A 27,879-nucleotide genomic window follows, 5' to 3' on the forward strand; every position below is an offset into this window, starting at 1 on the left:
GAGAGTGTTCGGGACCCCTCCACTCTGATGAGGACTAAAGGAAGGATTTTCTCCTCTCCTTGCCATCGTTTTTCTGCTCTGCTCCCGTATTTCCCAGTGTGGTCTGAGCCAGGAGCCTGGAAATACATCAAGGCCGCTGCAAAATGTGGGAGGCTGAGCCTTTCATTTCCTTGCTGCCCTCCTCATCAGCCTGAGCTAAACAGAGCTGGATGCAGCGGTGGGAGAAGGGACACCCAGCCGCCCCAATGCCTGTGCTACACACTCCCAACATTGCTAAAAATCACCCATAAATCTCACCCATTCAAGGTCCTTTTCCTCTCTGCACCCCCAGTCTCTGTGGGAACTTGCTGCAGTCACTTTGCCCATTGCTGACGTCCCCTCTGAGGGGCACGGCCCTGCTGGGGCAGGGGCAGGGGCACAGGACCTGTGTTTCCAATGGGAGCCTGGTAAACAAGGGATGCTGAGAAGAAAAAATCCCAGTCAGCTCAGATTAACCCTTCCCACCACCGCTTCAGCCCTGGAGGAGATCTTGCTGCAGAGCAGGGACTGGCACTTCCAGCATCCAGAGGGACCAGAGCTGGGTGAGGGATGCTCCATCTGGAGTGAGGGATGGGTGAGGGATGCTCCATCTCCAGCCGCCCCCTCCTCAAATCTACCCACAGCTGAACTTCAGGGGTGGCAAAGGACCCACATGGTGGCCTGTAGCTGTCCCCCATTGCCCCCAGAGAGGCATGGGTACCCCTCTGGCCCTGGGCTGTGGAGGTGGCTGCATTAACCCACAATGTTTGGGTCAAAAGAGTTTGGCTGCAGGGAGGGTGGGAGATGAACAGCCTGGGAGAGATTTGCTCTTCACAGAAAACAGCCAGGAGAAAAGAGGGAAAATGACTCAAAACCAGAGTAAAGGGAGAGAGAAGACAATCGGAGAAGGCAGACTCTGGGTGCAGCTCGCAGGGGTGGTGGGTGCTGCTGGGACCCATGGGGAGCCATCAGGATAGCAAAGGGTGTTTCTGCAGAGTTCTCTGGGGTTGTGATTAAGGGTTGCACCTCTACCCACCTCTGCCTACCTCTGCCCACCTCTATCTACCAGCACCCACCCTCCCTACCAATACCCACCTCTGCCCACCTCTCTGGTGGTGCTGAGAGCTGGGGACTGACCCTCTGCTCTGCGGGGTGGTGGGTTCACCACCCTGTGGGTGCTGCCAATGCCATGGGAAGCCTTTTCCTGTCTCTTCCCATTTCTCAGCCGAGCTCACCTCTCCCTCGTTACAGAGAGGAAAGAAAGGGCTTTCAAACTTAATTTCTGCAGAAATCTCACTGCCCTGGATCCTCCTGGTTCTCAGCATCTTCACTCCCACAGGACATCCCTTTGTCCCAGTGCCCAGGTACCCCTGTGGCTCTATGGACATGGGGCCAGAGCGTGAGGTGCCCCCAGCACCACCAACACCGTGGAGCCAAGGGTCTCCATCAATGGCACCTCCTGGCTGGTTTGGATCACTGGACTTTATTTGCATGAAGATAAACTGCTTGTTTGTCTGTACAATTTCTCCTTAAATACTTGGCAACCCTTAAAAAAATGAAAAACAAAAACAAACGGGAGAAAAAAACCTAAACCAGAAAGGAACAGTGCAGGCTACAATATCCAAACAGTACAATGCTTGTGAATAAATAACCCCTGGGGTGGCTGTGGGGACTGCAGGGGCTGCTGAGCCCAGAAGCCCTCGGGTCCTGGCTACCCCTTCCTGGGGCAGCAGGAACAGCGTCCGGCTGGGGACCAGGTGGGCACAGGTGCCCCTCTCTGCCCTCTCCCAGTTCCTAGTTCCCCGTCTCAGCCGTGGTGGTGCTGGTGGCGTTTTTGTTGGTTTTGCAGCAGAAGTACTGGTTCCAGATCTGCAGGAAGGCTGTCCGGAACTTCTTGATGCGGAAGGCGTAGACGATGGGGTTCATGGCCGAGTTGCCGTGGGTGAGGAAGATGGCGATGTAGGTGAGGATGTGCGGGGTCTGGCAGGACGGGCAGAACAGGGTGATGCAGTTGAGGACGTGCAGAGGCAGCCAGCTGAGCGCGAACAGAAAGAGGACCAGCGCCAAGGACTTGGCGATCTTCAGCTCCTTCCCGTAGTACTTCTGGGGGTCGTTGGAGCTGGAGGACACCTTCTTGTTGAGCTGCTTGCGGATGAGGTTGAAGACCTCCAGGTAGATGAGCAGCATCAGCAGCAGGGGAGGCAGGACCCAGACGAAGAAGTTGAAGTAGACCATGTACTCCATGCTGATGACTGTCTCAAACTGGCACGTGATGACAAACTCCGTGTGGCTGCCGTTCAGCTCCTGAGTCCTCCGCATCTTGTTGAGGTTGTTCCAGCCAAACATGGGGGTGAGTCCCACCAGAAAAGAGACTATCCAACAGCAGGCGATGGCCACGGCTGCTCGCCGTGGTGTCACGACACTCTTATACCTGTGGGAGAGACAACAGCCACAGGAAGGAGTTAGACACGGGTGGGATGCTCTGCTTGGGGGTTGTGTAGCCCCAGGTGGAGTGGCAGTGCTGGGGTGGCAGTGCCCGTGCTGAGATAGGAGGATGCTCCTCCCTCCCTCCCTCCCTCCCTCCCCTGGAAGTGGGGAACAGCCTGTTCTGATAACTGTGTTAACAGTCTGGTTTCCCTGTGTCCTGGGATGGCAGGGACCCCAGACACGATCCGTGGGCTCTGGGGGATGATGCCAAGCCAGGGAATGCATTAGCACTCGGAATGTGCTTGAGTGCCCAACCCTCATGTCTTGGAGGGGGTTCATGTGCTCTGGGGCCCAGCTCCCACCCAAGCACCTGCACCCAGAGCAGCAGGTCACCCTCTCCTCCTGCCATGCACCAACCGTGCCAGCCCACTGCCCCAGACAATTGCCCTGTGTGTGAGGAAATGGCCAGCAAAAGCATCCCCTGGGCTGCTGTGCTGGGATGGTGGAAGGATCTGCGGGTGCTAATGGACCCCTGGGGAAGCTCCTGGGCACAGCCTGTTTCATCTCCTAATGCGCTCAGATTGACAAAACCCTTTCTTGATGGGCTGATGCCAGGGGCAGGGGGAGGAGAGCCGTGTTCTGGCCAGGCTCTGCTCCCTCCCTGATGCCCCTGGGGAGCCACTGGGGCTGGGCTCATCTCTCCAGAGTTCTCCAAGCGGGAAGTGCAGTCTGCTGGATTGATTTTTCCCCCTGGCCCTCCAGAAAGCTTTTCCTTGGAGGCCGAGATGATTCGTAACCCAAGAGTTATTGCTTTCCACTGAAGGCAATTAAACAAAGAACGTTTTCCTGGCTGTTTGCTGGGTCTCTCAGTGCTGCTGGTGTTGTTAACCCAGCCATGGGGGCCGTGGGGAGGCGGCTGGCAAACCTGGATTCGCAATCCTGCTTCTCAGAGCTCCCTGCTGCAGGTCTGCAGCCTTCACGTGTGATGAAAATTGAACATTTTGGGCCTTTTTTATAGAGCTGAGGACCCACACTCACTCTCCCTTCTCAAGACCCCTCATGGGCAAGGCACCAAGGTCAGAGCTTGGATGGGTACAGGCTGGAGGAGGGGACATCAGTCTGAGTCCGGAGGGTCCAGAGCCGCTGGTCCCTGACTGCTTTCCTGAACAAACCTCCTGTGCTCTGGGAAAAGCTTCACAACCTCCCGGTGGCAGCCAGGTCCCCTGGGAAGGAGGTGACAACGTGGGCAGCTGTTTCCGCTGAGAGCTAAGGCTGGATTTGGAGAGTGATTTATTCCTCATGGGGAGGAGAGAGGGCAGGAGACCCTGAGAAAGGCTCAGGGCAGGGAGAGCTGGGGCACGGGGAGGGCAAGGGGTGGTGGGAGAGAACCGGCACCAGGGGTCAAGTGAAGGGAATGGCGAGGAGGGTCCATGGGAGCAGCGGGTGGCAGAGGGATGCCAGCGGCTCCTGTGGGGCCGTGTGCTGACCCCTGCACCCCATGTCTGACATCAGGTCCTTGGGGAGGGCTGATGTGCCCTCCAGCTGTGGCCCCCCACTGCCACCTCCCCAGGCTCGAGCAGCTTGGGGGTCACACCAGAAACAGCAGCAGCACCATCCCCCTGCCCCAGCTCCTCCCCTCTTTGCAACCCCTGCAAGCTGTGTCCCGTGTCTCTACTCCTGGGGGCTTCCAGGGTCTTCTACTGACTTTGCTGGACATGCTCCCACCCCGGGTGCTCCCTGACCTGCAGAGCTGTGTGGGAGCCATTGCCCAGCAGACAAAGATGCTGAGCAGCACCGGTGTCACCGTGGTCCCCAAACACAATCCCAGGGCTTGCAGGCACCACCCAGGCACAGGGTCCATCCTTCCTCACTGCACACCCATCCCTCTCCATGCTCCGTATCCATCTTTACCCCTTGCTGCAGTGCCTGGCCTGACACTGTTTGGGAGCAGGACCTGGCTCTCCCTGCTCCTGCCTTCACTTTTCCCCACAAGGTTTGAGGGTGGACCTGCAGAAGCATCATCCTCCAGCCTGTGTGCGACATGGTCATGGGAAAAGTGGGAGAACCAAAAGGCCCATAGAAAACAGCAACATTTGCAGCTCATTGCTCCTTCAAGCAACAAGCCACGGGCAGAGGCAGCTGCAGGAAATGTGCTCTGGGGGGCCTGTGCACACTGTCCCCAGCAGCCCCCACAGACAATGACAAAAGGTGTAAAATTGCTCCAAGCTCCTCCTCCCTCCAGCCCACCAGGTCCATCCATCCACTGGGTCTGACCACGGAGCTCTCACAGGGCTCAGCTGCTCTGAAGGCCGCAAGTCCAACTTCAATTCCTGCTACCCTTTATTTTCCTTGGAGGTGTCCAAAGAATGCCTGGACATGGCACTCAGTGCTCTGGGCTGGGTGACAAGGTGGGCATCGGGCACAGGCTGGAACTGATGGTCTCAGAGGGCTTTTCCAACCTAATTGATTCTGCGATTCTGTAAAGGGTGGAAACACAAGATCCCACCTAATTCTCAGCCCCTGCCACACGGTGGGAGGACAGTTAGCAGAGGGACAGGGACAGACTTTGCTGTTCCCAATGTTACCCTTGGTTATGCCATAAAAGAAAATCTTCTCTCGTTTGTCTCATTTTGCATTAATATGATAGGGCTGGAGTTTGGGGTGGCCTGGGAGGCGGAAGCACTAGAAAATGCTGATAATGGCTCACAGTTAATAAATAATCTTATTATTCTCATCAGAACCAGAGCAATTACCAGCATCATTGCAATTTTATTACTGCTATTATTTTTATTAACAGCTGTGACTAAAACATCCATGGTAAAGGTCACCCCCATCCTCACCCACTTCAGGTTTGTTTCCTCTGCCTGTGGGGGTTTGAGCCTGACCATAATTGGTGGATGTTCCCCCTGCCCTCCCTGAGTGGTGGTTTTTGCACCATCCCTTCCCCACAGAGATGGGCATCGACCCAAGCCCTCCTGGGTGCCAAGTCCAGGAGAAAGGACCAACAACCATCCAGCCTCATCATGAGATGGGATGGGCAGGAGCTGTGGTGTGGAACAAAATTGCCTTTGAGGGTTTGGAAGATAATGCCAAGAGGCAAAATGGCAATTATTGATAGAGCTGTTTGCTCTATCAGGGATAGGAGGAGGTGATGGGTGGAGGCAGAGGCCAACAAATTGTCCCCAGGGGCTGCACAGAGCTGAGAGGGAGCAGCTCTCCAGGGAAAGATGCTGTCTGCAGGAGAGGCTGAAGATGGAGCAGACACTGAGGCCCCGTTTCTCAAGGAGATCATAGGATCCTAGAATGGTTTGGGTGGGTAGGGACTTAAATCCCATCTCTTTCCACCCCCTGCCATGGCAGGGACACCTTCCACTGTCCCAGGTTGCTCCAAGCCCTGTCCAACCTGGCCTTGGACACTTCCAGGGATCCAGGGGCAGCCACAGCTGCTCTGGGCACCCTGTGCCAGGGCCTGCCCACCCTCACAGGGAGGAATTCCTTCCCAATATCCCATCCATCCCTGCCCTCTGGCAGTGGGAAGCCATTCCGCCTTGTCCTGTCATTCCAGACCTTTGTAGTGGCCCCCTGGCCATCACTCTGAAGACACTACCCACCCTCCTTTCCCTTTGGTCCTCATTCCCAGGCTAAATTCTGCTTCTTCTGCACATCTTGATGTGTCCAGACCTCCCCAACCCTCTCTGTTGCAGCCCAGGGAGCCCAGCTCAGCCCAGGCCCTGCTCTGAAGGCGTCTGGCCCCGGGTGGGCAAAGCCCCTGTGACCATTTCAGATATTCGGGCATGTCTGAAAGCACCTGGAGAACGGAGCATCCGTTGCTTCCATGGATTTCACCTTTGCCTTGGGGTCTGTTCCCCGAGAGAGATGAGGGCTCATTTCCAAGATCCCGGCCCAGAGGTCAATCCAAACCCAACACTCACCAAACATCTCTTGTTTTGTTTGAAAAAGCTTCAAAGACTCCAGGCCTGGTTTGAATAAAATGTGGAGGTTTTTAGCAGTTCTGTGATTAGCTTTTCTGTCCACAAAACACTTGCTGTTGTCCAGCCAGTGCCAAGATGTGGCTTTGCTGGTCTTTGCTCTGGAGAGTTTATTGCAGTGCAATTCCTGGGGAATTAATTCACTAATGAAGACAGACCATTACTAATGAAAAGAAGCTGGAGCCAACGTGGCAGGAGGAAAGGAGGCCAAGCTGACATGAAGCTCATCTGCACGATGAACACAGCAAGAAAAAGAAGCCAGACCATGTCCTGATCTAATTGAAAGTCTCTAGACAAAAGTGCTTTGATCACAGAGGGTTTGGATTCCTGCTCCTTTCCCCTGGCTGTATCTTCCCTTCAGATCTTTCAGTGTCCTGGAGGCTGCTGGGTGGGAAAACACAGATTGTTGGTGTTCAAAGCTGCTCAGAAATGAGAACCTGAGAAATGCAAAGTGGTGTCTGGGTTCTGCGAGGGCGAGGTCAGCTACGGCTCAGGGCTGGGACAAGGAGGTCCCTGGGCACTCACACAAGGTGGGAAGTGCTGCAGAAGGAACCCTGATCCCAGAGCCTTTGTCACCTCTGATCCTGGAAGTGAAAGGTCGGTTCCTTCTTCACAGAATCACAGAATGGGAGCAAATGTGGGTTTGTGGCCACTGGTAGGTGTGTCACCATGTGAGTGGTGGCCTTGGGAGGGACAGAGGTCAACCAGCATCAGTCAAAGCTGGTGTTTGGATGGACATGACAGCTTGTTCCTACAAATGCTTGGAATGGAGGGACTGATCCTATCAGCACCCCCTTGGGATGCATGGGGGATTGTCCTGATCCCCAAACCCCAGACTGGTTGCTTGTCAAAAGCCAGCTGGCAAGTAAAGGCATAAAAACTGGTCTGGTCTTTCAGGTGAGCCAGAAGAGCCACATCCAGCAAGGACATTGGTGTTGGTTGGTGCTGGAGCCCCTGCACTGCACTGAAGTAGCCCAGCAGTGTCCATCAGCACAGCCTTTCCAGCCTGACACCTGCATCCTACCACAGAGCCACTTCCCGGTGCTCCAAGGGGACCTGGAGGACCCTGTGTGTGTCCCCTCCCAGCAGCTCTGGCTGGTTGGTCTGCAAGAGATTTGAGCTGTGGGAGAAACCTGAGAAGTTCCAGCAGATCCCTGGGACAAGAGGGAGTGGGGACAGGCTGGATGGTCATGACACAGAATCCTGGCCTCAGGCTCTGCCCTGAGGACCTGATTTAAAAGGAGCTGAGGAGGAAAATCTCGTCCTGGTACGTCAGCCACGTCTGTCTGTTCGGGGTGAGGGACAGTTGGGTGAGGACAATGGTGGCTTTTCTACAGGTCCCACTTTTGGAGGGTTCCCAGGGCAGGAAAGGCACCAATGGGAACAGGCACCTTTTACCCTCACATGGGTGGAGCTGCATCCCAAATCTCCACCTGGAACCTCTCTGGCAGCCACTGAGCCCAGGTCAGGGCTGCCCTGCTCCCATCACCAACAGCTGCCCCAGTCCGGAGCTGGCACTGGGTCAGCCCAGGGGGCCGAGGGTGTCTGGGGCTCCCTGGGCCATGTGCTACGAGGAGTGGAGGGCACAGGAGGTCCAAAGCTGAGAAGGGGTCCAGGGAGGGATGTTCTCCACGGTTGCTGGGTCCTCCCACCCCCACCTGTGAGTGTCCCTGTGTGCTCTGAGCTGTGGTTCCAGGGGTCACAGCTGTCACTGGAGCATTCTTGGCTGTCACTGTGCCCTGCAGACCATCCAAGCAGGGCTAGGACCACCCCACTGAGAGACAGGGAAGGATTTTCTCACCATATGGGGAGAAAAGCTCTCAGAGCTTGGCCCAGCTCTGAGAGCAGCTGGCACCTTTCTAACCTGGCAGCTCTGCCCACACGTGGTGACCCAGAGCTGCAGCCACTCCCGGCTCCCCAGAGAGGACCTGGGCATGAGCAGCCTCTTCTTTGAGGATCTCTGCTCCCAAACCCCTTTGGGTCTCCTCCCCTGCAGCATGAGAAGATGGTTCCACACCAGGAGGCTTCTTGATGCAAACGTCCCCCAAAGCCAGCAGGAGAGACCCCAAAAGCACGGGGGAGGGTGGATGTGTGCATCCCACTGCCATCCACCCTGGTCCATCTGCGTCCAGGGTTTGGTTTTACCCTCCCGAAATGGTGACTCTTTGTAGGAATCACTCTGCAACGAGTGCCTGCAAAGCACAAACAACTCTGGCCAGGAGAAGCATCTGGCAAGACCTCTGGATGTTTGCAATCTCCTCTAATAGCCACTAATCCTCTAATGGATGTGGGCAAGGGTGATTATGAGGCTGAGGAGAACAAATTCCTGCTGCCAAAATTGACTGATCCCCACACACTGAAACACAGCCTCCCCAGGGCTTTGGTGAGGGCTTCATTCTGTGGTGGGAGAAGATGGACACAGCTCCAGCAAATGACAAGAGAATAACACAAAAAGGAGGTTTTGTGCTTTGGGCTTTGTCAGAGAAGGTTGTGGAGGGACCTGATGCATTTGCAGATGTCCTGGGCTCCAAACAGGGCCTGGGGAAATGCTGCTGCCTTGGTGTGGGTTCAGCCTGCCCTGACACATCTCTCAGGACCTTGGAGGCACCCTGAAATTCCTGAGGACTGCAGAGGGATGTGGGCACATCCAAAAGCAGCCCCAGGCACACAAACATCCCCACAAGAAGGAAATAAGGTAGAAAAGAGCTTTATGTGCTAAAATGGCTGGAAGTGGGAATGATGCCTTCATGGGGCAGCCTGGCCATGCCAGGTTATCTTCAGCCCAGACTGGCAGTACCAAAATGAGGGTCCATCCGGGATGTCCATCCAGATGGTGGTTACAGGTGTGGGAAAAGGTGACCCCCCAGCTCCAGCAGTGCCGGGACCAACCCAGAGCCTGGCCACATCCCCCCAACTCTGCCACTCTCCTGACGCCACCAGTCCCGGTGGGACCAAACCTCAAAGCACAGCACACCCCAGAGCGTGTGAGAGTGCCCTGAGCTTGGCATCTCCCATGTGGGCACCACCCAGAACCTCAGGAGGTTTCCCTGCTCCCCCATATCCCGCACACCCCCACAGGCCCACCTGGCTCTGAGCGAAACCTGCCATATTTCAGGCTCCCGTGACAGGATTACGTCTTTTCCTGTAGAGCCAAGGAGTCTTGTCCTATCACCCCTTGGTCCCTGGGAGCAGCCACAACATCCCACCAGGCTGGCTGAGCTCCCCACGCCCCTCCTGGGGCTGCTCCCGGCCCCGCCAGAGCTGGATCCCTGCCTCGCTCCAGGTGTCTGCGCTGCTGGACTGCCCCGGCCCTGGCAGTGAATCACAGCCTTTGGGAACAAACCACAGCCTTCCAGTAACTGCAGAGCTTCTTTCGGATCGCTTGCCCAGCTGGCCTCAGCTGCGAGGTGGGGGCTGAGTGACCACGGCGGCTCCATCACGGACCGGTACCGACAGCTCCCCCCGGGTATCCCGGGGCTCCCCCGGTGACCAGGGGCTGCGGGGGAAGGGGGAGCACGGGAGGGCTGGAAATCTCAGGGAGGGAGGATGGAAAGCACAGAGACCTCCCACTGAAGGATCCTTCCTTCAGGCTCTGCCCTGGTCTGCAGGAGATGCGGCTGCTGTCCAAGGAAGGTGAAGGAGTGCGAGTCACCCACTCTGCTCAGAGAGGATTTTGCTCACATCCTCCAGCAGCATCCTTCACCCCACAGCCAGCATCAATCCCTTCTGCTCAGAAAACTGATCCTGTTTGCAAACTGCTGCACCCTGATGTGGACTCTGTCACTGCACAAGCAGGTTCTCAGCAAGCACCCTGTGCTCAGCCCCTCATCCCAAATGTGTGTGTGGAGGTTAAGCAGGGAGCTGGGGATGGCCAGGCCATCCAAAGCCTGAGGGAAATTACAATTTAACTTGTGTCTATCAGTGAGCACTGCCCTTCAACCCCAGACACACCCTTCATGCCCCAAAGGGAGCTGTGAGACCCCTGATGCCACGGGCAGCACCGAGTCCATCCAAGGGTGCTGAGTGAGTGACCCTGCTCTGGATGTACCAGCCTCTTGCTGCCATGGGACAGTGTGAGGGTGCACCCAATGGCCCTGGTCAATGGGGCACAAGTCCCACTGAGCCATAATTTTGCACCCAGGCAGCTCCAGGGCTCCCTCCCACCTCCACCATGTGTGGTCAGGGCCCTCCAGGACCCCTGGATTTTCTGGGACCTTTGGCTTCTTCCTGCAGGACTGGAGGTAGGTAGGAGGGAGGTGATTTAACACCATTGGCAAAGGCTGCTAAATCATGAAACGAGCTGCAGAATCTCAAAACCAGTGATGTTCTCTGAAAAAATGTGATGCTCTCGTCTTTTGGCTGCTGCTTTCAGGCAACAACATTTTGAGCAAAGCAAAGCATGACAAATGCTGCTTTAAAAGAGAAAAGAAGCAGAAGCTGAGATTCTTTTGTAGCCCCAGGACTTTGGGAATTAGGACACACGGAGAAGCACAGCTTGGTCCCCAAGAGATGGGGGTGAGGTTGTGAAAGCTGCAGGACAGCACAATGAGCACCATGGACTTGTCTCCAGTGCTGCCCCTGTACAACATATCCCCTGGACATTTTTAGTGTCTAAACAGTTTTGTTGTCAAAACCAGGAATTTGCTGTGTGAGGTGAGGGGTCTGAATCTGAGGGTGGCTCCCACACAACCGCATCACCGTGCTGAGGGAGCAACCCCACCTCCAGCAGAAGAGAATTTCAGGAGGAGCCCCTCAAACCCCACGTGCATCTCTCTCTGGCCAGGCTGGACGGGGCTTGGAGCTACCTGGTCTAGGGAAGGTGTCCCTGCCCATGGCAGGGGAGGGAACAGAGTGAGCTTTTAGGCCCCTTCCCCCCCAAACCATTTCACGATTCTGTGGCAGTGCTGGAGGTGTTTCTCACACACTGCCGTGGTGGGGTATCAGCCTGCTTGGCCAGGTCATCTTCCCTGGCCATGCTGGGCCATCACCCTGTGCACTTGGCCACCTCCAGGGGTGTCACACGCCAGCCCTTCCCTGCCACGGCAATTAGCCAGGAGGTGATTGTCTAGACCCAACTCAGAAGCAAATATGTGTGATTGGATAAGTGAGGGCGAGGTATTCCCTGGGTACAAAGGAGAGGGATAAAAGGCAGCTTTTGCCAATCTTCAGTGCAAATCCAGGGCTTGGCTGGATAAAAGCGGTGGTTTTTCAATTACTGCTCGTATCACACTTGATTTTTCTGTGTGTTGCATATTTTGGCTATTTATGCAAAAGAACCTCTTTGAAATGAGGACTCTGACAGTCAGCCCTCAAAATTTAGAAGGGAGGGGGAAGAGGGGAGGATGAAGGAAGAAAGTAGCTGTAAAAGCCACTTAAAATGCCAAATGTGACAAATGTGGCTCTGAGAAATGGAAATGGGACAGACAGACCTGATGTGACTGGGCTCCCAGAGCCTCTGTGACTCAGAGTCCATCCCACAAAATGCTGAGCTGCGGGGGGGAAAGCGGCTGTGCTGGGAGGGAGGTGCCAGCTGAGGAAGTGCCCAGTGTCACAACCCCTCCCTGCTGGTCACCAACCACCACACTCCTACAGCAAGGGCCAGCTTGGTCTCCAGGGGAGGCCTCTGGCCAGGGCAGTCTGGAAAGCATCAAGAACCATTAAAGAGGTAGGAGCGGATCAGGGACCCCAAGGAGAAGGGAAATGAGGGGGGTCTTGAGAGCTGCTGTTGTTTTTATATCTGCATTCAACAGGACAGCGAGATCTGTTCCCCAGATACATGGGAGGCAGGAAACTGGAGATAGAATCTCCATTAAGAGGCACCAACCAAGCCTCAGAGCAGGGCTGAGGTGGGTCTTTATCTCTCCAATGCAGAAGGACTCATCAGAAAAAAAGAGATATCCTAAATTACAGCTGGAACAAGAGATTGGCATTGGCTGCCTTTTAATTTCTTGGGTTTTACACTTCTCTTGCTAACCTGACTCCTGATTTTGCAGTCAACAACTAAACTCCTCAGTTTCTTAGGCTACAACTTTTATTAGATCAGGATCCTCACAGCACAATTTGTCACTGCAAAGGGAACATTTCCCTTCTTACACTTAACCCAGTTCAAAGATTAGGACATTCAAGACTGAAAAATTGGCTGGAGGTTCCCAAAGCGAGGGAGGTTGTTTTCTCCACCCAATGCCGAGAGGAGAATTAGCAGTGCTGATGAGATCTACTGTTTCTAAACCTCAGAGGACACAGTAACCCAAAACAACCAGCCCGGCACCTTCTGTCCAATGCATATTTCCCCTGATTAAAAGATCAATTTCAAACGCAAAAGCAGCTGGATTCATTTAAGATTTTTTGTTAATGAGTTGGCTATATGTAGTTTCAACTGGTGAAACGAATTTTGGAGGTAACAATTTGGGCTGCAGTTGGCTTCCAACTTCTGTCCAAATGCAACTCCCCACAGAGCTTGAGTAAAACCTGGGTGCTTCCCCCCTCCACACACCAGAAAGATGGAAGAAGTAACCATCAGAGCACGTGTGTGTAAGGCCATTGAGTTGTTTATGGTGGGATGAGTCTGAACTGTGAATCCATATCTCAGTCAATCAAATGAAATGCCAAATTGGAAGTGAAGGCTCCAGTTAACACCACAATTAAATGTTCCCTCACCTCTGAGAATCTGTCACAAGGAAAGCAAATAAAAAGTGCAAATGCAAAGCAAACCTGGAGTTTATTTGCACTCTGTTTTCTCATTTAGATTAAAAGATTATTTATTTCCCTTGGAAGAAAACTGAGGGGCCTTGTTCCCTGGGAGAAAGCAGCTCGGTATTTCCATCAGGATGGTGAAGACCCAAGACCAGGAACTGCAGTGAAATGCCTCAGCTGGGCCTAAATTACAGCCTGTGCATGCTCCTAATTGCTCTGGTCTTACTCCAGGCAAGGAACAATGGGCAGACACAGCCTGAGGCTGCCCAGGCAGCCTGGCTGGCTCAGGCCATGGAGATGAGGGACACACAGAGCAGGCAGGATGGAGGTCATGGAGATGCTCCAAGGGCTGGAGCCCCTCTGCTCTGGAGCCAGGCTGGGAGAGCTGGGAATGTTCACCTGGAGAAGAGGAGGCTCCAGGGAGAGCTCAGAGCCCCTTCCAGGGCCTAAAGGGTCTCCAGGAGAGCTGGAGAGGGATTGAGGACAAGGGATGGTAGGACAGAACAAGGGGAATGGCTTCCCAGTGCCAGAGGGCAGAGTTAGATGGGATATTGGGGAGAAATTCTCCCTGTGAGGGTGGGCAGGCCCTGGCACAGGGTGCCCAGGGAAGCTGTGGCTGCCCCTGGATCCCTGGAAGTGTCCAAGGCCAGGCTGGATGGGGCTTGGAGCAACCTGGGCTAGTGGAAGGTGTCCCTGCCCATGGCAGGGGGTGGAACTGGATGAACTTTGAGGTCCCTCCTACCCAAACCACTCTGGGATTTTGGGATTCTATGAAATGCATTTCCCTCTCCCTGAGCCTCAGCACAGCCAGGGCTGCCTGTGGGTGGGGAGCAGGGCTGGAATGTGGGGGATCCCCACAAGACCCCCTCAGTCATGTGTGGCTCACATGGGATGGAATCAGATGATCTTTAAGGTCCCTTCCAAACCATTCCAGGATTCCATGATCCTCTGGAGAAAAGGGGCCTCAGTGACTGCTCCATCCTCAACCCAAGAAACTTCGACTGCAGCATCTCCTGGATTCTGGGATTCCAGGTCTTCTACTACTGGACCACTTTGAGCTCCTTTGGAGCAAACAAACCTCCCTGAGCACAAAAGGAACCTGTGTCCCAGCAGTACTGAATGTGGGGAACGAGCTCCCTGAAAACAGAACCGTCTGAGCTGCACCCATGCAGGGCTGCGCTGGCTCTGCTCAGGCTTTGCCAGGCCCATCTGGACCGAGCTGAGCCCTTGGCTCTCCCAATTGGGACCACTTAGTGGAGAACGGAGCCCTCGCGCCGAGAGAAATGAGTGTTTTGTTTGTGTGTTCACGGGTAAAGGCACTGAGCGATGTTACCAGAGCAGAAAAGAAAGGAATCATTTAATCTGTAGGACTGTGCTAATTCTGGCGGTGTCTGAGACAGCGTTTCTCAGCATCAGCCCCTCGCTGCTGTCACAGAGAGAGCATCACTCCCTGTGTGAACAGATGGGGAGACTGAGTCGCAGAGGGGAGCTGTAATCTGCCAAGATGGACCAAGCTGAATGAGAAAACATCCCTGGTGCCAGGAGCTGGCACTCCGCTTGTTTGAAGGAGGCCAAAAAAAATCATCCCCGTCTCTGGTTGCAGGGAGAGAAATGGCCTGGAGAAGGTGGATAAACAGCCACGGCAGCAATGTCCACAGTGCAGAGAGGGGTAAACCCAGATGCCCCAAATCCTTCCAGCGGCTGATCCTGCTCTGCTCTTCCCTACATCACCAAACACGGCCCTTCCTCCCCTATTTGCCCCCATCGCCCACCAGCCCTCAGCCCACAGGACTCTGTAAGAGACCATCTCAGTCTTCCAGGGTTATTTCATCCCCTCTCACTGCTGGCATCACCAGTGATGTCTTCCCTTCCCCCTGCCCTGCCCGTCCAGCCGCCCTTGGGAACGGCGTCTCTGCAGGGCCAGAGGTGCCCTGGGGGTGGCCCGGGTGCTCAGCTCATTGCTATTCTGCAGGACAACCCGCAGGCTCCGGGGCTTTTGTGGCCGCCTTAGAGAGCATCGATTGTTCTTTCTTGCCACTGGGCACCCTGTGCAAGAGCAGCTGGGCAGCTGCGCTGCCAGAGCAGGAGCTCCCTGCCAGGAGCCCAGGCAGCCTCTGGGACAGCACCTTTCCCATTCCATGGCCTTGAAAGTTCAGGTCACCTTGGGTGAGATGTGTCCCAGAAGGACCAGCTCCTCGGGATGCTCCTCCCAACCTACTGGCAGCCCCAGCGCTGGGCTCTGCCGCTCCTGTGTCCATCCCTGCTGCTTTGGCAAGATCACTGTGAAAAGTCATTCATTTGTCTCCAGGATAATCCAGTGCTGTTCCTGTTAGCTCAGCTGTGCTGGCTGTCATTTCCCCAGGCTGAGACGGTGCTGTTGTCCCCGAGGGGATGAGCCTCTTGAGCTGTCCCCATCCCTCCCAGGAGTCTCTCGCTCCTGTGGTCCCCTCCAAGCTCCATGTCCTGCTGTCTGCAGAGACCACAACCCTCCCGAGCTGTGTCTGGGCTTCCCTCACACCCCTGTGGGCAAGATCCTTCAGGGCTTTTCCCTGTCCTTCCAGACAGAGGTTTTCTTCCAGCCCATCATTTCCTCTCCAGTCTGAAATGACTCCGGTGTGTGTCACAATGAAACTCATCTCCCAGGTTCTTTCACCGTGGCACCTCCCACACATTTTCCTCTTTTTTTCCATCCTTCTTTGTGTTGCCATGACCTTTCTCTCCCCTCTGCCTCCACCCCAGGACACAGACCTGCCAATGCACCTCTGTGGCCCCTTGGATGAGCCATTCCCCACTGCCAGGCTGATTTCAAGTGCAGTCATTTGGATGCAGGAGCTCCATTGTCCCCACCCCTGACCCTTTGTCCAGCCCTGCCTGTTCTGCCTTGGAGACCCACGGACCTGCATGTCCCAGGCCAGCCAGCCAGGTCCCCACAGAGCAGATCCCCAGGGCCAACAGTCCCTTCTGCTTGGTACAAGCTGCTTCAAGGCGTCCCAGGCAGATTTCATTTGGTCTGGCCTCACAGGGGTCCCTCCAGGTCTGACTTTGGAAGTGGAGGCTGGTGGGCTTTGTCTCAGCTGTCTCCTCCCCAATCTCATGGCCAAAATCCCCTTCCTGGTCAATAGAGCCAATCTGGTCCTTTTAAGAGACAGTTAAGCTTATTCTGACACCACTGTGGACTAAATGGACTAAAAAACCCTGCTGTGATTGATCTGGGAGAGTAAGAGGAGCTGAGGGTGGTTTGGCTGTTGGTGGCCACATGGCACGCATCAACAAGAGGCCACATGCCTGTGCCAAGGGCTGGGCAGTGACACAGAGACCAGCCCAGACCCCAGAGCCACTCACTGGAAAGGGCTCCGTGTCAAGAGGAGCATCTGAGCCCCTCTGCACCCCAGCCCAGACCCCAGAGCAGTGTCTGAGCCCCTCTGCACCCCCTGTGAGTCACTCCTGCTCTGTCACCTGCTCTGGCTGATGTGGAGCGCAGCTGAGACCAGAGGTGGGACTGTCTCGGTAAAGGCACCTCCCCGGGACGGAGTCACATTCCCACCTCTTGGGGGTGGGGGAAGACCTGGGACCCCATCAAAGGGCTCCTGCATGCCCTGAGCCAGCTCAGCACAGACCGTGGTGGTGACCTGGGCCTGACTCACCCCAACACCCAGCCCACAGGGCCAGGCTGGGCTGGCAGGGGCCGGCATAGCTGAATCAGCAGCTTTTGCTTTGTCAGAGCCTCCTTCCTGGGGTGTTTCCCTCATCTCTGTGCCAGCAGCTGCACAGGGCCCTTGGACACCCAGCCCAGAGGGGCATCACTGTCACCTCCAGCAACCCAGTGCCCTAGGACACAACCTGGTCACTCCAGGAAAGGGAAAACCACGTCCTGGAAGTGTGTCAGTCTGTCTGGGTGCTCCCATGCGGCTCTGGGGCCCTGCAGCTCAGCCCTAGGTCTGTGCCCTGAGCACAGGAGCAGCTCTCAGCCCCGGTGAGGGACCTGCTGTCTGTCCCACCGTGCCTGGGCAGCCACGGCTGTGGGTGCTCCTCGCTTTCTGCTCAGTGGGGGCTTCGTGGGCCCTCTATGCTGCCCTGGGATGAGGGAACACAGGCTGGCTGTGTCCCACCTGCTTGGCAGAGTAGATTCTCTTGGACTGATGGTACCACACCTGAGCCATGGCCATGGAGGTGGCAGAGCCTTGCTGGGTTCCATCCATGTGGATAGTTACATCCCCACCTGGTCTGGTGTCTGCTTCCTGCAGGATGAGTTCATGGCGAGCCACAGAATCCCAAAATCCCAGGATGGTTTGGGTGGGAAGGGACCTCAAAGCTCATCCCATTCCATCCCCTGCCATGGCAGGGACACCTCCCACTGTCCCAGGCTACTCCAAGCCCTGTCCAGCCTGGCCTTGGATCCAGGGGCAGCCCCAGGGGTCCAGGGGCAGCCCCAGCTGCTCTGGGCACCCTGTGCCAGGACCTCCCCACCCTCACAGGAAAGAATTCTGTCCCAGTATCGAACTTAAATTTCCTTTTTTTCAGTTTGAACCCACTGCTCCTTGTCCTGTCCTGCAGACGAGCCAACGTGGCCCTTTTAAGACACATTCAGTCTATTTTAACACCACAAATGGCTGCAAACCCACGCTGTGATGCACCCCGGGCTGTGAAAGAGAAATTTAATTGCATGGAATTACTCCTGCAGGGATCACCAGGGGTAGAACTGGATCCTGGAGGAGCCCGGCTCCAGAGCCCTGGGCACACTCGAGGCAGGGCTCCAGTGCAGGAACAGAGAGGCCACGCTGCCCCAGCAAATCTCAGCTCCCACCCCTTCCCTGGCCCCAGCCTCCATCCCTCACCCATGGGGTCACCCTGAGCCAGTCATGGCAGCTCTGTGCCTCAGTTTCCCTGCCTGCAGATGTGCCCTTGCTGGGAGCATGTGCTCAGATTTACTGGTGAGGCACTGCCAAGGGTCTATGCCTTACTCTGAAAATCAGTAGAAATGGGTAAAAAGCCAAATGAAAAGGTTCCCAGAGCAGGGGTTTGGGGTGCAGCAGCAGGAAGGAGCAGGTTTTCATTCCTGGCCCTGCAGCACAGCCCTGGCAGACGTGAGCTCTGCTGAGGGACAGATGTGACACTGCTTTTGGGGTCAGGGTGATTACCCAGCACGGGGACCACGCCTTGCCCTACTGGGATACACCAGGACCAGGAGGGGACAGGGTCCTGCTGCTCAGGAAGCCCCTACAGGGTGTCTTGAGGCCATTCAGCTCCTCTTGCCCTTTTAATTCAGAGAATTTGGGAATAACTCCAAATATCAGCAAGTCTGGAGCATCCCCGCACAGGATTCAGGGCTCTCCTCCCCTTCCCTCCACACTCCTGGGGATGGAGCTTCCCACACTCAGCCCCTCACTGCATCCCGAGGGGACACCCCCAAGTCCCAGCGTTTTCCCTGCCATTCCAGGAGCTGGGAATGCTGCTGACAGCCCCACTCACCTCCCTGCAGCCACATGGCAGCGTCTGGAGCTTTTGGGAGTGACCTGATTTTGCATCTGCCGGCGAAGGTCTCGTGGCGCCGCTGCAGCAGCTGTGTGAGCTCCCAGCGAGCCTAATCCAGGCACCCCCTCGCCCAGGGAAGAGCCCTCATGGCTTTGATCCCTGACTTAGCCTATTCTTGGCTGAAAATTATTCTGTGGAGCAGAGAGTAGGGCTGAAAACCGGCTCACCTGGGTATTTCCAGGTCTTTACCAGGATCTCACACCAACATAACCTGCTGGTAAATCCCTGCCCGTCTCAAGGGTTCTGGGATTTTGGTGATACTGGAACTGAGCTCCTGGTGCTGGACTGGCACAGCTCGTCCGTGCAGCCGGATCTGGTTGGAGCAGAGCTCGGTGGGAAATGCTGGCTCTGATGTAGCACCCACACGCTGAGCTGGTGCAGTGTGCTGGAAACTGCGGCTTGGAAACAGCCTCAAGTCTGCAGAAACCTCCCTGGACTGTAATTCCTGCCTTTTAATCTCCATCCTTGGTTCAGAACTGCCTGTTCCATGGAATGAAGGTCTCCACAGATCACTCTCACTTGCTAAAAATATACCTGGAGGAGGGCAGCAAGGGAAGAAACAAAAGAGGCGGCTGCAAAGACCTGCCAGTCCCCAAAATTCCTCCGGGTTAGGGAAAATGGGAGTGCTCTCCTTGGAAAGGAAATGTGCCTTCACAGGGCCGGGGCCTGTACGGATGGATGGCATCTTTTCACTGACTAATGGAGGTCGAAAGAAGATAGATGAGCTCCCAGGTGAGAGCTCTGAGTCATCTGAATGCTTTTGAAATTCCTCTGAATTTAAAACAGGCCTTGGAAGAGCCACGGCTTGGTTTGCTCACTGGCCTGGCTGGACAGGAAGGTTTCCTGGCACTAAGTGTTGGGAGCACTGGAAAGATGTCTCATGAGCCCTTAGGTGTTTTGGGAGCTGGAATTTGGGCCAAACCATCCCAATGTCCTCGTCCTCGCCCATCTCGTGGCAGCAGGTGCCCATCGCTCTCCTGCCAAGACCCTCCATGAACTCTTGGTGGAGGAATCACAGAATCATGGAATGGTTCAGGTCGGACGAGACCTTAAAGCTCATCTCATTCCACTCATGGGCAGGGACATGCCCGTGTCCACTATCCCAGGTTGCTCCAAGCCCTGTCCAACCTGGCCTTGGACACTTCCAGGGATGGGGCAGCCACGGCTTCCCAGGGACACCTGGAATGGGGAAAAGCCACCTCAGACATGTGTCCTGCTCCATGACCTAGCTGGCTGAGGGCAACAAGACCTCCCAGGCTTCCCATGACCCAGCCCTAGCTGGCCCCATGCCTGTGGCCCTTGGCAGGGCTGGAGAGAAGGGGAAAGAGCGCTGCAATCCCAGCAAGAGCCTGAGCTCAGGCAGGAGCCTGGAAAACAAGGAGTCCGGGGGGAAGCTTCCCCCTTTCCCCTCCCTGTCCATCGAGGAGCTCAGAGGTCACCTGCACATCCCCCTCACTTTCTGCCTTCTGGGCACTGCAGTCCAGGACTGAGGGATATTCCCACCATCCCTGAGCTCTTTTACCTCCTGGCATTGCAGACAGGGCACTCCTGAACCACCGGACAAAGCCAGCGCTGTCCACAGAGCCACCCCTAACCCTGCCTCACCCTGGGGTCTCCCCCTGCTGTGCTCAGCCTCCTGACCCCCATTTCCTAGAGAGTTCCAACCATTCTGATCTAACTTCCATGGCTCTGCAGCCTCACAGGTGTGCATTCCAAATCTTCAGCAACACCAAGTGCGGCTCTCCCTGGCGGGATGCTCCTTGGGATGCTGTAGGGTGAGAAGGGCAGGGCCGGGAGGATACCCCAATGCTGAGGCCCTGACACAGAGGGTGGAGGTCCCAGCTGTGGACGGAGAGACCCCAGTACGAGGGCTCCTGCAAACAGCAGATTCCTGCAGGTTTTCCCTTCCTGGCACGTTTCAAAGTGTTTAAGTGAGGTCACAAGGTGAGGACCCCCAGGGACACTCCAAGATAGGCTTGGGCTGCATCCATGCATTTGGCATCCCCAGCCAAGGGGGGGTTTGGCACATCCCAAGGACAGCAGCTCCTTTTCTACGGCCCTTTCCAAAGGACCCAATGCACGTCTCAGAGCAGAGACAGGGCCCCCGAGGCAGCAGGGGCTGGCACTGAAGGAGCTGCATCCCCCCAGACATCCCTCCAACACCATCCCCCCCCAAACATCCCTCCGGGCCTGTCTCCTCCAGCATCCTGCCTCCACCGGGATGCTGAGGGGCCGGTTCCTGGCAGACACCCCCAGCCGGCTGCTTCCCCTCCCTTTGAACTTGTTTCATCTTCCCCAAGCACGGCTGTGAGAGGGAAGTTTGGGCTGGGCTGGGGGACCCCGCTGTGCCCGGATGGGGGGGCTCACAGGCCAGGGGTCCTGCCTGGCTGCCGGGTGGGGAGGAAGGATGTGAGAGGGGAGTGGGTGTTTTCCACCAGAAGATCTATTTTAGGTGGTTTCCAGCTGTTCCTGTGGGGGCTGGGAAGTGGGGGACCCTTTGCTCCAGCCTGCTCAGCCCAAGAGATGCTCCTGCATCCCTCCACAGTCAAGGAAAAGCCCCTCGGGGGGGGGGGGGGGGGAGGCAGCATCACTCAGACCCCAGCAGGCAGAAGGGATCATACCCAGGGGCTGGAGCAGAGGGAGAGGGTTTGGTGGGACATCCCAGCCCCTCGACCATGCTGGGTGTGTGCTAGGTGGAGGAGGAAGAGCAGGAGGTGCCAACTCAAAGTCAAACAAGACCCCTCTCCATCTGATAAAATCTGCCTCCACCTTGCAGGAGTGGCCCACATCCCTCTGGGCTTCTGTGTCCATGGGAAGTGGCCACGGGAGCGATGGGGCATTGGATGCTGCTTTGGCATCTCCCACTGCCATGAAGAGACACCCCAAATGTCTCAGGGCACCATTTCCTCCAGGAGACACCCACCCCTGGGGCCACCAAGCTCCCAGTGTCCCCCAGGGCTCAGGTCTCCAGCAGTGGGTCCATGTGTTTCCTGGAAGGGAGGTAAGACCTGCAGGTTGTCCCCCAAACTCTCAGCCCAAGGGCCAGAGTGTCCATGGGGAGCCCAGGGCTGGAACCAGGCTGCCATGCACCGTGTTCCCCATTCCCTGTGAGGAAGCCACAGGGTGCCCAGAGCAGCTGGGGCTGCCCCTGGATCCCTGGAAGTGTCCAAGGCCAGGCAGGGCAGGGCTTGGAGCACCCTGGGACAGTGGAAGGTGTCCCTGCCCAGGGCAGAGCAAGGGCCCTTCCCACCCAAACCACTCTGGGATTTTGGGATTCTATGAAATGCATTTCCCTCTCCCTGAGCCTTGGCAGCACCAGGGCTGCCTGTGGGTGGGGAGCAGGGCTGGAATGTGGGGGATCCCCACAAGACCCCCTCAGTCATGTGTGGCTCACACTGGTGAGGACCCACCCCGTGCCAGGCTTGTGTGAGGAATCCTGCTGGCACAGGAACGGGCTGCAGGGAGCACAGTGCTCACTCCTGTGCCAGGGGGCATGTCCCTGGCCCGAGTCCTGGCTGCCCTAGGGATGAGCCTGAGGCAGATATTCCCCACATCCCTCCCCACCTGCCTGCAAATCTCTGCTCAGGTCTGGCTGCTGTCACTGCCTGTGGCCCTCCAGGGATGCTCGGAGCTCTCCCAGAGCTCTCCCAGGCACAGTGTCCCCACAGGGCCCTGAGTCCTGCCAGGTGGCCCAGGCTCTCAGTTTGCCATTGCTGGTCGGTGTCATAGTCGGGAATGACACCACAAGAGCCATCAGCACTGTAAAAATGCTGTCACTGTCATCCTCAGCATTCTGCAACAGGCTGGGAGAAACTCAAGGCATTTCAGATTCAGGGAACATTCCTTAGTGGTGTTTCCTGTCCTGTGTGCTATATATAGGGCACTACATCCCCTAAAATCACCACAAGTACCAACTGCCAGGAATTCATGGAGTTGTAGGATTTTTAAGGTTGGGAAAGACCTCTGAGATACTTGAGTGCAACCATTAAGTAGATGAGGTTACAAAGCTTTCAATATTAAAGTAGGCTCTGAAAAGACAGAGGAAAATCTGCTGCTGAGTGCTTGGGCACACAACGGGATCACAAAATTCAGGGTGGAAATTGCATGAGAAAAACCCACCCAAACTGTGCACAGCATAATATTAATATTAATATTGCTTCCAGGAAAGCTCCTGGGATCAGGGCAGCAATCTCCCCCAAAAGGCCCAGCTGATGCTCAGAGGCAGCCAAGGAGTTAAAAATGGACTGGTTTGTTAGGAAAATGCCTGACAGGCTGTGCTGCTCCTGTGGAGCCGCAGAACTCCCACACCGGAGCCTTCCCCGAGTGCAGGGGATGCGCGAAGCCCAAAAAAGCTCCAAGAGCAGTGACAGGGTGGGAATCACTCTGGTGACACCAGCGGGCTGGGAGACAGGGATTGGGAAAATCACACCTAGGGAGGAAGTCAGGAACAGTCTGTGAAATCGTGTGTGGCAGGGACGGGGTGGGCAGGAACTGCGGGTTTATCCTGCGCCCCTCCTCTGTCTTACACTCCCTCTCCCAGCAGCGTCTGCTGGTGGTGGCTGCGGGAAAATCCCAAAGGAACACATCTCTGGCCTGGTCCCATGGATCTGGGAACACTGAGCACTCTAGAGCAGTCAGGTGATCCCAACACAGGTGCCTCCTGTCCCCGTCTCCCTGTATGGGAAGGCAATTCCTGCCCCAGGAAAGCTCCTACACCCGCTGGGGTCTGGGCAGCACCAACACAAGGGTTAAAAATAGACTGGTGCTTTTTGGGGGGGCTTGTGCTGATGAAGGGTCGGGGACCCCTCCAGCCAACTGCCTGAACTGCAAAGGGGTCCCTGGGGTGACACGAGTGCTCGGCTGGGCTCGGCTGTGTCACAGCAACGCTCCCACGGCCGAGCCCAGCAAAGGCGTCCCCGCAGGGCGAGGGGCTGAGCCTGGCTGTGCCCGCGGGCACCGAGGCGGGGTGTCACGTCCCCCTCCAGCCCTGTTCACAGCCCCCGGCCCCACCGTGGCACTCCAGAACGGCTTCCCCAGCCCAGCACGGCCCCGGCGGGGAGGGAGCGGGGCATAAAGGGTTAAATATCTCTTCCTGGAGCGGCAGAGTTCGAATAAAGTGCTCAGATAAAGTGTCCCACTCCTTTACGCCCCGAGGCACTTGCTCTGGGCTTCGAATGGCCACAGATACAGAAGGGGAAAAGCAGGGAAAGGAGTTATTTGTGGGGCATCCCATAGCAGGGGTCTCTGCTGGGTGAGGCTGCCCTATGAAACGTGCCAGGCTGTCACCTCTGGTCCCTCAGACCCCCAAAGCTGTGTCCCCCAGCAAGCCACCCCTGGGCTCCCCATGGCAAGGGAAAACCTGGCCCGAAAGCCAAACCTGTCATTCTCTTTCCTCCTGGAGCACCCGGCCGGGGCTCTCCCCTGTGTGGGGACACACTTTGTCCTGGCCGTGGGGATCCCGTGAGGGACTGTCCCTCACTGCCAGCCGGCTGCCACAATGTGATCTCTGCCTGCGCACCAAGCACCCCCTGAGCCCCCAAAAGAAGCTGCTAGGGACTCCAGGACCTCCCCCCACCCCCAGCCCAGCCTGCCCCGGGTGCTGCTGCAGCCAGATGTGTCTGGGACGGCAGCGTGGAGGAAAGTCCTTTCTCCCAGTGCTTCTCCAAGAGTTTGGGGTTTCCTCACTCCCTTTTAACCTCCACAGCAGCCACAGCAGAGCTGGTTCCGATGCATTTTCCTACCTGACCGGGATCTTCACCCGCAGGTATCGATCCACGGCGATGGCCAGGAGCGCCAGGATGGAGCTCTCGGTGAGGATGAGGACGGGACAGGCCACCATGAGGCAGGTGTAAAACTCCGTCTGGGGTCCGATGTTGATGATGATGGCCAGGGGAATGACCAGAGCCCCCACGGCCACGTCGGCCACCGCCAGCGAGACGATGAAGCAGAAGGTGGCATCCCGCAGTGCCTGGTTCATCTTCACGGCCCAGATGACCAGGATATTGCCCGGCACGGACACCAAAGCGATGAGCACTTCGATGGAGATGTAGGCAGCCTGGAAGGCTGAGATGGGGTGTGCCATGATGCTCCGGTCCGCCCTGCTGCCGTGGGATCCCTCGGTCACCTGCAAACGAGCAGGGAGGCGGTGAGAGAGTGGCATCGTTGACTGAGCTGCGAACGGGATGGAGCCTGTGCGGGGGTGGGAAAAACCCCTCTCCCGTCTGTGCCGTCCCCCGGGGCTCCGGCCCCCACACACGCCCCCCAGAACTCATCCCGCACCCACCTCCATCCCGCAGCGCGACCGCTCCCGGCTCTGCGGAGGGAGCGGGAGCCGCCGGCCAGTCCTTGGAGAGCGGCGGAGCCCCCCGCTCCTCGGGCCGCCCCAGGGCCCTCTGTCGGAGCCCTTCGGGGCCGACGGAGCTGCAGCGGGACCCCCGCTGTCCCCCCGCTGGATCCCCTCCCTGCTCTGCGCTGCTTCCTGCAGCCGCCCGATCCCCGAGCCCCGGCAGCCGCCGCCCGCTCCCGCTCCCGGCCCCGACCCCTCTCACCTTGTCCTGCAAACCCGGGGCTTGTTTTGGGGTGCCCTCACCCCCGGAGAGCCAGCGCTGTCCCCCCGCAGGGCAAGGCGGGGCTCATGCTGGGGGCGGCCGGGGGGACGCTGCGGCCGCCGGGGACCGGGCCGGCCGCGGCCGCCGGGGCTGCGCTCGGACCCCGGTGCCCGGCACCGCTCGGCTCCCGCAGGCGCTGCCCGCTCCCCGCCGGAGCCGGAGCATCACATGGTGCCGCCTTCCAGCCTTTAAAGAGCGACTGACCCGGTTCGGGGCTCGCCGGCACCGGGAAGAACCGGGGTGCGGGGGGGGCCGGCGGAGGCGGCAGGACCGGGGGGAGCGGGGAGAGGCGGCAGCGGGGGGAGCAGCGGAGCCGGTCCCAGCCCAAACGCTGCCGACACGAGTCGGGCTCCGGTTTTAACGCTAAAACCTGTTTTCGAGGTCGGGTGTGAGCAGAGGATCGGGGCGGGGAGGGGAGGGCGGAGGCAGAGCCTGAGCTGGGGTGGGCGAGGACCTGGCCCATCCCCGGCACGGGCAGCGCTGCTCGGGGCTGTGCCCCAGGACGGCGTCGGGACCCCAAGTCAGACCCGAACGGCCCCAAGGAGCTCTCGGTGCTCACCCGGGCTCTGGCTGGCCGTGCCTCACCCAAAATCACTGCTGGGGTGGGCGGGGGTGAGACCCCCAAAGCACTCTCCGTCCTCTGAACCGCAGTCCCCGGGCTGGGGAGGGGCTGTGTCCCTGGGGCAGGGGAAGGGTCTGTCCACACAAGGCGTGTGGAGAAATGGTGGCCCCGAATTGCTGCTGAGACTGGACCAGACGCTCTTTAAGGTTCTAGGAGAAGTTTGGGAGAATATGGTCACCCCCCAGTTCCCCTCCCCGGGCCGGGCAGCACAGAGAAAATGGGTCTGGGGGCTCGATCTCAGTGACGGAGTTGAACCAACCAGTCCCTCCAGGGACCTCCGGATGTGGACCAGGCACCTCAAAACTCACCTTACATAAATCACTTCCCAGGACTGGGGCTGGTTTATCCAAGTGCTGCAGGAACAGCACCTCAGATGTGGGGCAAGCGGACTCTCCCAATCTGCATCTGCACCTCTCCCCATCCTTTCTCCCTCCTCTGCTGAGACTCGGGACTGGAGTTGTCCTCTGCTCTGCTCTGCCTCGTGAGAGATGTCCCAGCCCTTGGGGCTGCCCCTTGGGGCTGCCCCTCATCCCTCTCCTCATCAGACCCCGCACACCCCACAGCAGGAGTGGGATCAGCTGTGGGACCATCCCAACCCAGGGCTGATTTTCCATCAGCTGATGTCCCATGGGGTCCCTGCTCTCCCCCTTGGGCAAGTGGCCAGCAGAGAGCTGGGGGTCCCAGCCTCCGAGGGCTGTCTGGGGACTGTGGCATTGTGCCACCTCTGGGCACTGGGCTGTGCCAGCAGCAGGGCGAGGTGAGCTTAGTTTGCTCTGCAGAGAGAAAAATAAACCGAGGCTCGCGGGCTCCTGTAAACACAGCGCTATTTATGGAGTGTTCGCATCCCGCAGCATCTCCTCACACCTCCTCCACTGCAGGGAAAAGTGATGCCCCCTGTGGCTGAGCCCCTAAATCCAGAGGCAGGGTGTGGGATGGGGGTGCTCAGGATGGGCTACTGAGAGTGGAAAGGGCATTCCCAGAGACCCCAAAACCCCTCGCCCACCACGTTCCCAGGGTGAGTGTCCTTGCAATCAACCTCTGGCTGGGAGCAGGGCAGGAAAACCGGCAGGTTCCTCACGGGAGTGCAATGCGGAAGCAAACGCAGGCAGGGCCTGGCCTAATTGTATGCAAATCTCCCAAACAGAGATTAAAACCACTCCTTTTCCTTTGTGGATTTGCAGTTTGTTCTCCCTCCCTGGATTTGTGCCCCTGAATGCTCAATTTTAGCAGCACCCCTAAAACCCCCCACGTTATGCCAAAAAGGAGCTGCTGGCTGCGAACCTGCCAGAGGAGGTCCGAGCTCTCTCACCAGCCCAAGCAAAGTGTCCCAGGGCTCAGGCAAAGTCTGCAGAAGCTGGAGGACCAAACTGATACACATACACATACTGTGGTTGCACAGAGCCCATTCCTGGTAGACAGGGATCATCTGTTCATTCTCCTGACACCAAGCTGGGATGTGTCGGAAGAGTGTCAGGGATTCCTTAAAAACCCATGAAAAGGAAGTTTCTGGTGAGCATCAAACACTGAGAAAGTTATTCAGGTCTTCCAGGCTCTTTCTGGGGTTTGTAAGGAGAAAATGTCCTGAGAGCTGCAATGGGTTGTGAAGATCCCAAAGGGTTGGATGACGCTGCTGTGGATGAATACCTGGTGCCACCCTTGGCACACAGGGAGAGAAGGGATGAAGTGGGACAAACAGGGGACATGCTGTGGCTTCCTGCACCAGCTCCCATGAGCTGGGGACAGGAGCAGCCTGTGGCCATGGCAGGAGGGGACGGTTGGTGCCTGGCTCGATGCCAGCAGGATGTACCCGAGGCTGTGGCGTGTCTGGGCCGGCTGACGAGACCAAACCCTGACTGAACCTCAGGGCTCGGCAGCAGCCAAGAAATGCTTTTCCAGGGAGACAAGTCAGGGCGTGGGGAGTTCATTTCTGCCCATCCTTCTTCAGCTTTTCTCTGGGGTGTGAGTTTCCCCCTCCTGCCTCAGTTTACCT

General features: G+C 57.2%; 1 protein-coding gene across 1 annotated transcript; it reads right to left on the bottom strand.

The window, feature by feature from the left end:
* Positions 1 to 1,513: 1,513 nt before the first annotated feature.
* Positions 1,514 to 25,562, bottom strand: LOC309581432 (adenosine receptor A1). Its single transcript, XM_082296037.1, has 3 exons — positions 25,208 to 25,562; positions 24,401 to 24,783; positions 1,514 to 2,449 (listed from the first exon to the last, which is right to left on the bottom strand). The coding sequence occupies exons 2-3, from the start codon at positions 24,739 to 24,741 to the stop codon at positions 1,813 to 1,815; spliced, it is 978 nt and encodes a 325-aa protein (XP_082152163.1). The 5' UTR covers positions 24,742 to 24,783; positions 25,208 to 25,562; the 3' UTR covers positions 1,514 to 1,812.
* Between the last annotated feature and the right edge of the window lie 2,317 nt (positions 25,563 to 27,879).

The sequence above is a fragment of the Coloeus monedula genome, assembly GCF_965178545.1.
Source record: "Coloeus monedula genome assembly, chromosome: 23".
Classification (NCBI taxonomy): Eukaryota; Metazoa; Chordata; class Aves; order Passeriformes; family Corvidae; genus Coloeus; species Coloeus monedula.